General features: G+C 44.4%; 1 protein-coding gene across 2 annotated transcripts in view; it reads right to left on the minus strand.

Annotated features, from left to right (window-relative positions):
- BIN2 (bridging integrator 2) overlaps positions 1–13,790 on the minus strand; it is a 42,253-nt gene that overhangs the window by 7,016 nt on the left and 21,447 nt on the right. The window contains exons 6-11 of one of the 2 annotated variants that reach the window (XM_023211089.2): positions 11,830–11,937; positions 11,430–11,515; positions 9,007–9,082; positions 7,758–7,840; positions 4,310–5,060; positions 1,307–1,387 (exon numbers count right to left, since the gene is read on the minus strand). In XM_023211089.2, coding sequence (XP_023066857.1) covers positions 1,307–1,387; positions 4,310–5,060; positions 7,758–7,840; positions 9,007–9,082; positions 11,430–11,515; positions 11,830–11,937 — 1,185 coding nt within the window. The remainder of the gene's footprint in view (positions 1–1,306; positions 1,388–4,309; positions 5,061–7,757; positions 7,841–9,006; positions 9,083–11,429; positions 11,516–11,829; positions 11,938–13,790) is intronic. The other variant, XM_026454682.2, reaches the window with a different exon arrangement.

A 13,790-nucleotide genomic window follows, 5' to 3' on the forward strand; every position in this document is an offset into this window, starting at 1 on the left:
AAAACCCGACCAAGGAAAAGTTATTTTTATTATTAATTTAAAAAATCTTTTTCTGAGATGGGGTCTCACTCTGTTGCCCAGGCTGTAGTGCAGTGGCGTGATCACAGCTCACTGTACCTTTGACCTCCCTGGGCTCAGGTGATCCCACCTCAGCTTCCCAAGTAGCTGAGGCCATAGGCATGTGACACTATGCCTGGCTAATTTTTGTATTTTTTGTAGAGATGGGTTTTTCCTATGTTGCCCAGGCTGATCTTAAACTCCTGGGGTCAAGTGATCCACCTGCCTCAGCCCCCCACAAAGTGCTAGGATTACAGCCACTTTGGGAGGTTGAGGCACTGCACCCAGATCTTTTTATTAAAATTTTTTTTAAAGAGATGAGATCTCACTGTGTTGCCGAAGCTGGAGTGCAGTGGCTATTCACAGGTGTGATCATAGCATACTACAGTGTCGAACACCTGGGCTCAAGTGATCCTCCCGCCTCAGCCTCCTGAGTAGCTGGGATTACAGGTTTGCACTACTGAGCCTGACTTAAGGAAAAGTTTTTTTTTTTTTTTTGAGACGGAGTCTCACTCTGCCGCCTAGGCTGGAGAGCATTGGCACGATCTCGGCTCACTGCAAGCTCCACCTCCCAGGTTCAAGCCATTCTCCTGCCTCAGCCTCCCGAGTAGCTGGGACTACAGGCGCCTGCCACTACGCCCGGCTAATTTTTTTGTATTTTTAGTAGAGACGGGGTTTCACTGTGTTAGCCAGGATGGTCTCAATCTCCTGACCTTGTGATCCGCCCGCCTCGGCCTCCCAAAGTGCTGGGATTACAGGCGTGAGCCACCGCGCCCGGCCGGAAAAGTTTTTTTTTTTTTTTTTTGAGACAGTTTGCTCTTGTTGCCCAGGCTGGAGTCCAATGGCAAGATCTCGGTTCACTGCAACCTCTGTCTCCCGGGTTCAAGCAGTTCTCTTGCCTCAGCCTTCTCAGCTGGGATTTCAGGCGCATGTCACCATGCACGGCTAATTTTTGTATTTTTAGCAGAGATGGGGTTTCACCACATTGACCAGACTGGTCTCGAACTCTTGAACTCCTGACCTCAGCTGATCCACCCACCTTGGCCTCCCAAAGTGCTGAGATTACAGGCGTGAGCCACTGCGCCCGGCCTAGGAAAAGTTTTATATCTTGCTCTGTTAGGGCCCTCAGTGCTTCATGTGAATCAGGACTGAGGGCCTCTGAAAGATATACTTCTGGAAAAAGAAAAATAAATTTTAATATGTAAAAACAATAGGGCATAATCATGTAGATGACTTAGGCTTTTAGTACCTCTGAGGAGTCAGCTGAGATAAGCTTATCATCCTCTTCCTTGTCTTCCATCTTCTTTGCCTCTCCAGGCTCTGAAGCAATCTGTGAATCAAAGTGAACAGTGGAGGAGAGAGTCCCACACCTTCCCATCCTGGGGGCCATCCCTGTGCCCCTGGTCCATATTAGCTTCTTTCAGATAGCAGGAGGCTCCTGAGGTAGCCTCGATCAGACACAGGCAGTAGTAGGGTGGGATGACCTGATGAGTGCCAGATATCTCACACACTTCTCCCAGATACACACACGGCTCATGTGCTAGCCTTCCGCATTGCTCACGTCACCGCTGACTGCTCTATAAACTTGCAACTCAGCTCCCACTCCCTGTGCCCTTCCCTACTTAATTTTTCTTTGTATCACTTATCATTACTAGATCGTAATTTTATTTATTCTTTTTTTTTTTTTTTTTTGAGATGGAGTCTCGCTCTGTCTCCCAGGCTGGAGTACAGTGGCGCGATCTCCGCCCACTGCAAGCTCCGCCTCCTGGGTTCACGCCATTCTCCTTCCTCAGCCTCCCGAGTAGCTGGGATTACAGGCACATGTCACAATGCCGAGCTAATTTTTTGTATTTTTAGTAGAGACGGGGTTTCACCATGTTGGCCAGGATCTCCTGACCTCATGATCCACCCACCTCAGCCTCCCAAAGTGCTGGGATTACAGGCGTGAGCCACTGCGCCCGGCCCTTAGCTCTTAACATCAAGGAAAGATAACTAATTCTTAAGGCGGCCCATCCCACTTTTTTTTTGGTCAGCCCCTTGTGTCTCCTTTGCCCTTCCACAATATTTTTTTCATCCCATTTTAAAAATTGAGCTAATTGTTGAAAGTTCCTCTTGTATTGATCCAAAATGTATCTTTAAAAAAGTCTTTATACATAGTTTATGCCTCTGCCCTCTGGAGTGTCACAGAACAAGTCAAATCCCTATATGATAGCCTTTCCATATAATGTGACTAGAATATGACTTGAGGCCCAGCATGGTGGCTCACACCTGTAAGGCCAGCACTTTGGGAGGCAGAGACGGAAGGATCACTGGAGCCTAGGAGTTTGAAACCAGCCTGGGCAACAAGGCGAAACCCCGTCTCTACCAAAAATACAAAAATGAGGCAGGCGTGGTATGCGCCTGTAGTACCAGCTACTTGGGAGGCTAAGGAGGGAAGATCACTGGGGCCCAGAGAGGTCTGCAGTGAGTCGTGATCATGCCACTGCACTCCAGCCTGGGTGACAGAATGAGACCCTGCCTCAAAAGAAAGAAAAAAAAAGAGTATGACTTGATTTACAGATCCTTCACAGAACTATTTGCTCTTCAATGGGTTGGCATCTCTCAATTTTTTTTCAAAAGCCTTAAAAATTTTTTTTGAGAAAGAGTCTCACTCTGGTGCTCAAGCTGGAGTGTAGTGGTGCTCACTGCAGCCTCAACCTCATAAGCTCAAGCAATCCTCCTGCCTCAGCCTCCCAAGTAGGGAGCAGCCTTTTTAAAAGACTGTCTTTTTTGCTTTACTTCCCTCTGTGAGTTCCTGCTTCTAGGTCTTCTCATCAGAGAAGACACACTCTGGAAATTTGCTGCCATTTTTTTCAGGGTCTATTTACCATAGTCACAGGTATAATGAAATGAAGTGAGACCCACCCTCCTGCCCCCACTAAAGAAGGTAAAGCTCAGGATTCCAACTACTAGTTCTTCTTTGGTTTAAATTTATTATTTATTTTTTTATTTTTTAAATTTTGTGTTAATTTTTTTTTTAACTTTTTCTTTTTCTTTTCTTTTCTTTGAGACACAGTCTTACTCTGTTGCCCAGGCTGTAATGCAGTGACGTGACCTCGGCTTACTGCAACCTCTCCCTCCTGGGTTCAAGTGATTCTAGTGTTCTTGTGCCTCAGGTCTTCCAAGTAGCTGAGACTACAGACGCCACCATGCCTGGCTAAGTTTTGTATTTTTAATGGAGACAGGGTTTCACTATGTTGGCCAGGTTGGTCTTGAACTCCTGGCCTCACGTGATCTGCCTGCCTCGGCCTCCCAAAGTGCTGGAATTACAGGTGTGAGCCACGATACCTGGCTTCAACTACAGGTTCTTTATACTAGGAACTCCCAGAACTTGGAGGAAAAGAAAGAAATTAGTAAGAATCTGCTCATTAACACTACTAGAGATAAGCACCTTATAGAAATCAATTACCGGCTGGGTGCGGTGGCTCACGCCTATAATCCCAGCACTTTGGGAGGCCGACGCGGGTAGATCACGAGGTCAGGAGTTCGGGACCAGCCTGACCAACATGGAGAGACCAGCCTGGCGTGGTGGCTCACGCCTGTAGTCCCAGCACTTTGGGAGGATGAGGAGGGTGGATCACGAGGTCAGGAGATCGAGACCATCCTTACTAACATGGTGAAACCCCATCTCTACTAAAAATACAAAAAATTAGCCGGGTGTGGTGGTGTGTGCCTGTAATCCCAGCTACTCTGGAGGCTGAGGCAGGAGAATCGCTTGAACCCAGGAGGCGGAGCTTGCAGTGAGCAGAGATGGCGCCACTGCACTCCAGCCTGGGCAACAGAGTGAGACTCCGTCTCAAAAAAAAAACCAATTACCCTAAAAGTAGATTACTAAATTGCTATGAAGACATGAAACAATCCCCAGAATCCAAAAAGGTGTCCAAGAGTATTCTGACTTTAGTAAAGATACCTACATGGAGGTTATAAAAGGATATAAAGACACTACCAGAGCCGGGTGCAGTGGCTCACATCTGTAATCTCAGTACTTTGGGAGGCCAAGACAGGAGGATCACTTGAGACCAGTAATTCAAGATCAGCCTGGGCAACATAAGGAGACCCTATCTCTACTGGGGGAGGATCACTTGAGCTTGAGAGGTTGAGGCTGCAATGAGCTGTGATTGCACCCCTACACTCCAGCCTGGGTGCCACAGTGAGACCCTAACTTAAATAAATAAATTAATTAAATTAAATACCCAACCAGAACTACTCTTACCTGAGATGTCATTAAGGTGGGGGAAGTACAAAGTTCTTCAGGGTTCTGATTGTGGATGTTTTCATTTTCTTTGGCCTCAGGAGTTCTCACTGGCTTCTCTGGTGTTTCTGGATTAGGAGAGACCTCTAGGGAGGTCCTAGGACTTGGAGTCCCAGTCCCCAAGGAGGCCCTAGGGCTGGTGGGTGAACCCCCTCCAGAGGCTGGAGGGCTGGAGGGTATGTTCCCTGAGGAGGGCCTGGGGCTTGCAGTGGCTCTAGGTGGAGGAGGCCTACTAGGGGGTGCTGAGGTCCTCTGGAGAGAGGCTCTCTTCTTTGGTTGTTCGGATCCTTCACTTGCGGTGCGGGTTCGGAGGACTACTTCTGCGGCAGATGATGAAGGCTGCCCTGAAGGGCTCAGGGCTCCGCCAGGTGATGGAGCTGGGGAGCTGGGGAGAACTTCCTCCTGGGACTTGACACTCTCAATGGTAAGAGAGGGCTGGGCCTGGGCGGGGCCATTGCAGGCTGGTAGAGGCTCTTCTTCCTCAGAGGAGCTTGCTTCAGATCCTTCCTTCTCTATTTCCTCATCTTCTAAGAGCTCCTTGATCTCAGAATTGTCGTCCCCCTGGGCTGCATCAGGTGCCAGATCTTCAGTTGCTGAGACAGATTCACTCTCACTCTTCAAGGAAAGTGTAGAGGGACTAGTAGGTGAGGAAAGAGGACTGGAGACCATAGTTGTCTGAACTGGGGGAGAAATGACTAAAGAGCGCCTGCTGCTGATAAAAAAGGAAGATGTTCAGATTCAGAATGGCTAAAAACCAGAAGCAATGTAAATATGCAAAAATAAATTATGATGCATATAATAAACAGAATAAAGCAATTTAAAATGTTAGAAAGTTTGCATAATTTACAATAACACTTACAGAGTGAAGTGAAAAAAGGCCAAAATTTTATCTATATCATGAACTCAATTATGTAAAAATATGTACAGAGAAAGAGACTGGAAAGAAACACTGCAAAATGTTAGCAAATATTTTCTCTGGGGCAAAGATTAATGGGTGATATACAGTTGAACTACACAGATTTCATATTTGTGAATTACCTACTTATTTATTTGGAACCCCCAAATCAATACTTGTGGCCCTTTCCCAGTCACTATTAGACATGCACAAGTAGTGAAGAATGAGTTGCTTGGCACCCACTTTCCAGATGAAGTCTAACAAGACAACCATCTACCTTCTTGCTTCCGTTCTCAAACTGTAAACAAGTGTCCTTTCCACCATGTTTTCCTAACTTTGTGCTTTTTGTTGGTGATTTTGCTATTTAAAATGGCCCCCAAGCTGTAGTGATAAGTGCAAAAAGACTGTGATGTGCCTTCCAGAGAAAATACATGTATTAGATAAGCTTCATTCAGGCATGAGTTACAATACTGCTGGTTGTGAGTTCAATATTAATAAATTAATAATATAGATTAAATAAGGTGTCTTTAAACATAAACTCACATGAAACAAGGTTATATGTTGGGTGGCTGATGAAAATTTTGTGATCAGGGGCTCACAGAAACCTGTGGTTTGATGTTCAGTGAGTGTGGCAACTTTATAGAACAAAACTACCATGAACAAGAATCAACTATAACATTTATCAAGTACCTACTATGTGCTGGATGCCATGCTTATCCTTGAGCATCCAGGATTAGAATCTAGAATATATCAGCAAACAAAAACTTATATAGATCAATTGTTTTATAAAAGGTCAACAACCCAATTGAAAAATGGGAAAACAATATATAGGAAAGTCACAGAACAGGAATGTTAAATGGCCAATAACATGAAAAGATACTCAAGGTAATTAGCAATTATGAAGCTATGACTTAAAACTTTAAAAAAATTCCGTTTCATACCCATGAGCTTGTAAGAATGAAGAAGTCTGACAATTTCTCATGTAGTGAGAATGTGGACTCATGAGGGCTCTTACTCACTGCTAATGGGTAGTAAACTGGAATCATCACCTTGCAGAGCAATATGGCAATATCTCATAAGGGTCGAGAAGCCCCATGACAGATCTTATGACTCAATAATCCTGCTTCAAGTATAGACCCTAAAGAAACTCTTGATAATATTCACAGGGACAAATGTAAAACTTGTTCATCACAACATAATTTATAATAGCAAAAACCTAGAAGGTAATTCAAATGCCCCAAACTAGCAGGAGGATAAATAAATCATGAACTAGGCATACAATAACAACTATAGAAAGGAAACAGCAGAGTTACTATAGCAACATATAGTAATAATGAAAAATCTTACAAACAATACTAAAAGAACAAAAGAAGTTGCAGAACAATACATACAGTATAAGTCCATTTATATAAAGTTTAAAAACATGCAAAACAGCCAGGCATGGTGGCTCATACCTGTAATCCCAGCATTCTGGGAGGCCAAGGCGGGCAGATCACGAGGTCAGAAGTTCAAGACCAGCCTGGCCAACATAGTGAAACCCTGTCTCTACTAAAAATACAAAAATTAGCTGGATATGGTGGCGTGCGCCTGTAATCCCAGCTACTTGGAGGCTGAGGCAGGAGAATCGCTTGAACCCGGGAGGCGGAGGTTGCAGTGAGCCAAGATCGTGCCATTGCATTACAGCCTGGGCAAGACCCTGTCTCAAAAACAAAAAAACAAACAAAAAACACACAAAAAATGCAAAACAATATTTTATGTATGCATGTATGTGTGAAACAATACAATGTGTGCATGCTACATTTAGTATTATTTAGTATTTCCATGTGTGTTATGTGTGAAACATACATGCACACATAAAATAAAACAACACACATGGAAATGATAAATACTAAATGTAACGTAGTGGTTACCTTTAGTGGTGTCAGAAAGAAAAAGTGAGTGGAAAAGGAACAGCTATATTTACAACATATTTACATGGCTATTTGTTATATTATTCTTTATACATTTAGTTATGTCTGAAATATTTAATTTTTATTAATTGTTTTAGAGACAGGGTCTTGCTCTGTCCCCCAGGCTGCAGTGAAGTGGCATGATCACAGCTCACTGCACCCTCAAACTCCTGCGCTCAAGTGATCCTCCTGCTTCAACCTCCTGAGTAGCTAGGAGTACAGGTACGCACCACTGTGCCTGGCTAATCTTTATTTTCTTTTAATCTTTTTTTTGTAGAGATGAGATTTCACTATGCTGCCCAGACTGGTCTCAAACTCCTGGTCTCAAGTGATTCTCCTGCCTCAGCCTCCCAAAATACTGGGATTATAGGCATGAGCCACCATGTCTGGCCCTGAAATAATTTAGTAAAAAACAAAATAAATTATATAGGAGCATAGTATAAACAACAAACATCATCATGCACATGCACATAGGGACAGGTCAGGATTCTGGACTGGAGATGAAGATTTTGAATACGTTCACACATGGGACAAACGAAGCAAAAGAGTCTTGGACGGTGCTCACCTTGACAGTCCCTTCACCACAAAGACTTTATTGGAATGTTGCTTCTCCAGTTTGCTCATCACCTCGTAGAGATTGTGGTTCAGCTAGAGCCAGTAAGAAAGTAGGGGATGCTAGCCAATTGGGAACCCGAGAGTGGCATATCCCTTCTCCCCTTCCCTTCAGACAGCTTCCCAAAATAAAACCTCCCCCTTTCAACTCTGATCTGAATTCCTCTTCATCTGTCTAGCATTAGACTCCAGGGTCCTGTCCCACCACCCCCTCCTTCCTTGTCTCTCTGTGTTCTAAGTTCTGCCTCTTCCATCGGACTGGCAGCTGTCTCAAGGCAGGGTCCATAACCGATGTCTGATTTGAGGTTCCAGCTTCTCACAGGTGATCCAGGGAATGAAAACTCATTTTTAGGTTGGGCGCGGTGGCTCAAGCCTGTAATCCCAGCACTTTGGGAGGCCGAGGCGGGCGGATCACGAGGTCAGGAGATCGAGACCATCCTGGCTAACACAGTGAAACCCTGTCTCTACTAAAAATACAAAACAATTAGCCGGGCGTGGTGGTGGGCACCTGTAGTCCCAGCTACTTGGGAAGCAGAGGCAAGAGAATGGCGTGAACCCGGGAAGTGGAGCCTGCAGTGAACCGAGATTGCGCCACTGCACTCCAGCCTGGGCACCACAGCAAGACTCCGTCTCAAAAAAAAAAAACAAACCTCATTTTTAATATTAACTAGGCAAATCACACGTTAGCCAAATAAACTACGGAGAGTGGTATGTGTAGCTGTGTGTGAATATAACTAATGTTGTAGTAGCAAAGATCCTGGAATCCCAGGACTAGAAAAGACTTCATAAATTATGTTATATGGCTGCCTGTCACTGAGAGGATTAGTCTTATTTGAGACTAACCACCTGAGAAACTGACTTGTCCTTAAACACTGCACTCTCCAGTCCCCAGCAACAATAGATAGAGATTTCACAATGGGATTCCCCATTTTAATTGCTCCTTCCATAGGCTTAACCTCCTTTATTCATGCTAAAGCTCAAATTTGGATGCACTTACTCAGTTGTTAAGGGAGATGAAGAGGGCCCTCTGATGTGTTTTAATACAGTTAAATATACAATGAAGTGCTCTTATTTCATCATGAGATAGAAGTCAAAATCTGTGGTGCCAATATGCATATTTAAAGAAATTATGTAAGTCAAGGCTACCTTCATATTTACTAAAAAACACACCCACAAGCCTCAATTGACCAGACGCTTCTCACCTTGCTCATTTCCCTGTAGAAGACATCCCTCAAGTTGGAAATGTTTTGGAAGATGGTCACATAGCAGCCAATACGACTATTAGGAAGCAAAATAACAAACACACGGGTAAGGCATGGGAAAGGAGTTCTTTGTTTGAAATACAAGGTATGACCTTAAGCCAAAACCAGCCACCAAGGCTCCTAAAAGAAAGCATCCCACTGGGCATGGTGGCTCACGCCTGTAATCCCAGCACTTTGGGTGGCCAAGGCAGGTGTATCACAAAGTCAGGAGATCGAGACCATCCTGGCTAACATGGTAAAACCCCACCTCTACTAAAAATACAAAAAAAAAAAATTAGCCAGGTGTGGTGGCACGTGCCTGTAATCCCAGCTACTTGGGAGGCTAAGGCAGAATCACTTGAACCTGGGAGGCAGAGGTTGCCGTGAGCCGAGATCACACCACTGTACTCCAGCCTGGGCAACAGAGTGAGACCCCATTTAAAAAAAGCCATCCCACATCCCACACTCAGGATGTTCTGGGATCTGGATTCATCAGAGCTAGGCCAGGAACACACCTGATTCTTAGAAGCAGGAAGGCCAGGGGAGATAGTATCAGTTCAGGTTGACACCAAAGTTTAACAGTTTCATGGAGTTATCTGATTTGGGCTCTTGAAGAGCTGAGCAGACATGAAAGGGGTTTGAATAATTTTTTAAAGGGCTATATAAATATAAGGCCACCTAATTATAATTATTACAGTAAGTAATTATTCTTTCCCATTATGCAATACAGGACAACTTCTACGCCTGTATGTACATTAATGGAATTCTCCTGTAAGTGAATCAAGGAAGTATACTTTTAAAGAAACCATATTAAATTTCATTTCTAGGCCAGGCACCGTGGCTCATGCCTGTAATCTTAGCACTCTGGGAGGCTGAGGCAGGTGGATCACTTGAGGTCAGGAGTTTGAGACCAGCCTGTCCAACAGGGTGAAACCTGTCAAAAAATACAAAAATGGCCAGGCACGGTGGCTCACATCTGTAATCCCAGCACTTTGGGAGGCCGAGGTGGGTGGATCACAAGGTCAGGAGATTGAGACCACCCTGGCCAACATGGTGAAACCCCATCTCTACTAAAATACAAAAAATCAGCTGGAGTTGGTGGCACGCGCCTGTAGTCCCAGCTACTCGGGAGGCTGAGACAGGAGAATTGCTTGAACCTGGGAGGTGGAGGTTGCAGTGAGCCGAGACTGTGCCACTGCACTCCAGCCTGGGCGACAGAGCGAGACTCTGTCTCAAAATAAAACAAACAAACACAAAAATTAGTCAGGTGTGGTGGCATGTGCCTGTAGTCCCAGCTACTCAGGAAGCTGAGGTGGGAGAATTGCTTGAACCCGGGAGGCATAGATTACAGTGAGCCATACTGCAGCCTGGGTGACAGAGTCAGACCCTGTCTCAAAATAAATAAATAAAATAAAATAAAAAATAAAATTTCAATTTTATTTTAATTAGGAGTCACATAATGTTTTAGAATACATGTATTCATTACAAAGGCTCCATCCTATGTACACCAATAAGTGACAATATAAAATATTCTGACTACAGTTCTATCTATTATGCCTATCTTGTACAATAAAAAGAAAAAAGGATACAAATGGAGTTTCTGCTCAGATTTCTCTTTAAATGTGGAAAATTTGGCTGGGCATGTTGGCTCATGCCTGTAATCCGAGAACTTTGGGAAGCCAAGGCAGGGGGATCACTTGAAGTCAGGAGTTCGAGACCAGCCTGGGCAACATGGTGAAACCCCATCTCTACTAAAAATACAAAAAAAGGGCCGGGTGCGGTGGCTCAAGCCTGTAATCCCAGCACTTTGGGAGGCCGAGACGGGCGGATCACAAGGTCAGGAGATCGAGACCATCCTGGCTAACCTGGTGAAACCCCGTCTCTACTAAAAAAAAAAAAAAAAAAAACTAGCCAGGTGAGGTGGCGGGCGCCTGTGGTCCCAGCTACTCGGGAGGCTGAGGCAGGAGAATGGTGTAAACCTGGGAGGCGGAGCTTGCAGTGAGCTGAGATCCGGCCACTGCACTCCAGCCTGGGCGACAGAGCGAGACTCCGTCTCAAAAAAAATAAAAAATAAAAATAAAAATACAAAAAAAAAAAAAATTCAGCCAGGCATGTTGGCACAAGCCTGTAATCCCAGGTACTTGTGTGGCTGAGGCACAAAAATCACTTGAACTAGGGAGGTGGAGGTTGCACTGAGCTGAGATTGAGTGTTACTGTACTCCAGCCTGTGTGACAGAGTGAGACCCTGTCTCAAAAAAAGGGGGGCAGTGTGGGAATTTAAATCTAAAACACTTTTATCTACCTACTCTCAAGGCACAAAAGGTGCCTTTGCTTCACACAAGCAATTTCAGTCATTACCTGTTATAAAGAATTTCAGTCATTACCTATTATAAAGAATAGGCAGCTCCTCTAGTAGTTCTTGGTTCAGATCTTCAAACACAGTCTGGGCTTTGTTGAACTCTTCCTCTGCCTAGGTGGTAAAAGAGACAAGACAATCTCCCTCAATTCTGAACCCAGTACTACAGCATGCCCCCTTCATTCTCTGCATTTTTTAGGCACTAGGCTTACTAGGAGCCATCCCTCTTCTTTCCCTGAGCATGCCCTCCCCAGGCTCAAGACCCTGACTATCCTTACAGCATCAGTGTCAGAAGAAACAGATTTCCTTCAGGACACTGGATGCTGAATTTATAATTTCCTATACCCACGTTGGCCCAGCCACCTGCCACCACCATGGGGAGGAGAACAGGAAGAATTTACCAGTTTTTGTTGTTGTTTTTGCTTTACCTTGGCAGTCTTGGCCTCATCTTTCTTCTTGGCATTCTGCACTGCCTCCAAGTGATGTCGGGTACTGTCATAGTCCACGAGTTTCCGACCCCGCTTGGCAATTCTCTCCTGACCCAGGGTAATGAGAAAGGGTGTGGATACTCACTTTTTAGTGGCCAGGATGTAGGTAACAGAATACCAAACAGAGAGCAAGATTCTTGGATCCTACTATCAAATTTCACTTTCGCTGTTTTTTGTTTTTGTTTTTTTTGAGACAGGGTCTTGCTCTGTTGCCCAGGCTGGAGTGCAGTGGTGCGATCTCAGCTCACTGCAACCTCTGCCTCCCAGATTCAAGCAATTTTTGTGCTTTGGCCTCCCAAGTAGCTGGAATTATAGGCATGTGCACCAAGCCCGGCTAATTTTTGTATTTTTAGTAGAGATGGGGTTTCGCCATGTTGGCCAGGCTGGTCTCGAACTCCTGGGCTCATGTGATATGCCCACCTTGGCCTCTCAAGGTGCTGGGATTACAGGTATGAGCCACTGCACCCGGCCCCAATTTCACTTTCTAATAGGGTTTTGTGCCCATGGGGTCTCCCTCAGTATCTGGGAAGAATGGGGGATTCTCAGAGGGAGATAGAGTCCTACAGAGCATGTGGAAATCTGTATTAATTATATATAGTATATATATAAAATAAAATACATATATATATTTCCACCTCCACCTCCCCCTGTATTAAATTTTAATATTTCCTATGAACCCATTATAAACTGCTTCAGTCTCCAGGAGAAATGGCCTGGAGAATCACATGAAAGTGAAAGTCTGGATTTTTCGGAATTAGTCCCAAATCTGCCATTCATTAGCCTGTGGCCAGTGGCAAGGCACATCTCTTTTGGAGCCTCAGTAGCCCCATCTTCCCTTATACAACTGCTATTTGAAAGACAGAATGCTGAATACAAAGTGCTCTGAAAGCTCTAAAACACAATAAAAGCTATAAATTACTCTGACCACTGAGAGAAAGTCTACTCAGCCTTATCCAAACTATAAATTATACCATTGAGAAGCAGACTATGTCATTGAACCGTTTCATTCTCTCAGTCACAGAATTTGAAAAGATCTTAGCAATTATCTGGTCCAATTTCCCATATAATACATGAGGCTTCTCTATAACATCCAAGATAAGAAGTAGTTTGACTGCTGTTTGCACAAAGAACAGACAACTCACTATCTTTGAATCTATTTCATTTCATTTTTGGAAAGCTTTAACTATTAGGAACTTAAGTCAGACTCCCTCTAACTTCTTCCTCTGAATCAGCACAGTGCCTCACAGAGTAGGTGTTTGACAAATACTAGAGCTGGGTGCAGTGGCTCACGCCTATAATCCCAGCACTTTGGGGGGCCGAGGTTGGCGGATCACCTGATGTCAGGAGTTTGAGACCAGCCTGGCCAACACAGAGAAACCCTGTCTCTACTAAAAATACAAAAACTAGCTGGGCATGGTGACGCATGCCTGTAATCCCAGCTACTTGGGACGCTGAGGCTGGAGACTCGCTAGAACCCAGGAGGTGGAGGTTGCAGTGAGCCAAGACGGCGCTATTGCACTCCACCCTGGGCAACAGAGCAAGACTCCATCTCAGGAAAAAAAAAAAACCTAGCTGAATGAATAGATGAATTCTAATTCTGCTTTCTGGAACAGTTTAGAATAGGTGGAATTCCTCTTTTACCTAACAGATTTTCAAGTATTTGAAGATAACTATTTGATTACCCCATGTTTCTTCTTCTATATAATAAACATCTTTAGTGCTATCAGCTGTTTCTCACAGCTAAAGGGGATGCCTCTAACTTGGATCTAATTTGAAATCAGCCCAAATATAGCTCACTGAAATCTAAGTTTATTTTATTTATTTACTTATTTTGAGACACCAGTCTCTGTCACCCAGGCTGGAGCGCAGTGGCATGATCTCGGCTCACTGCAACCTCTCCC

This window comes from Piliocolobus tephrosceles, chromosome 10 (assembly GCF_002776525.5).
Source record: "Piliocolobus tephrosceles isolate RC106 chromosome 10, ASM277652v3, whole genome shotgun sequence".
Taxonomy (NCBI): Eukaryota; Metazoa; Chordata; class Mammalia; order Primates; family Cercopithecidae; genus Piliocolobus; species Piliocolobus tephrosceles.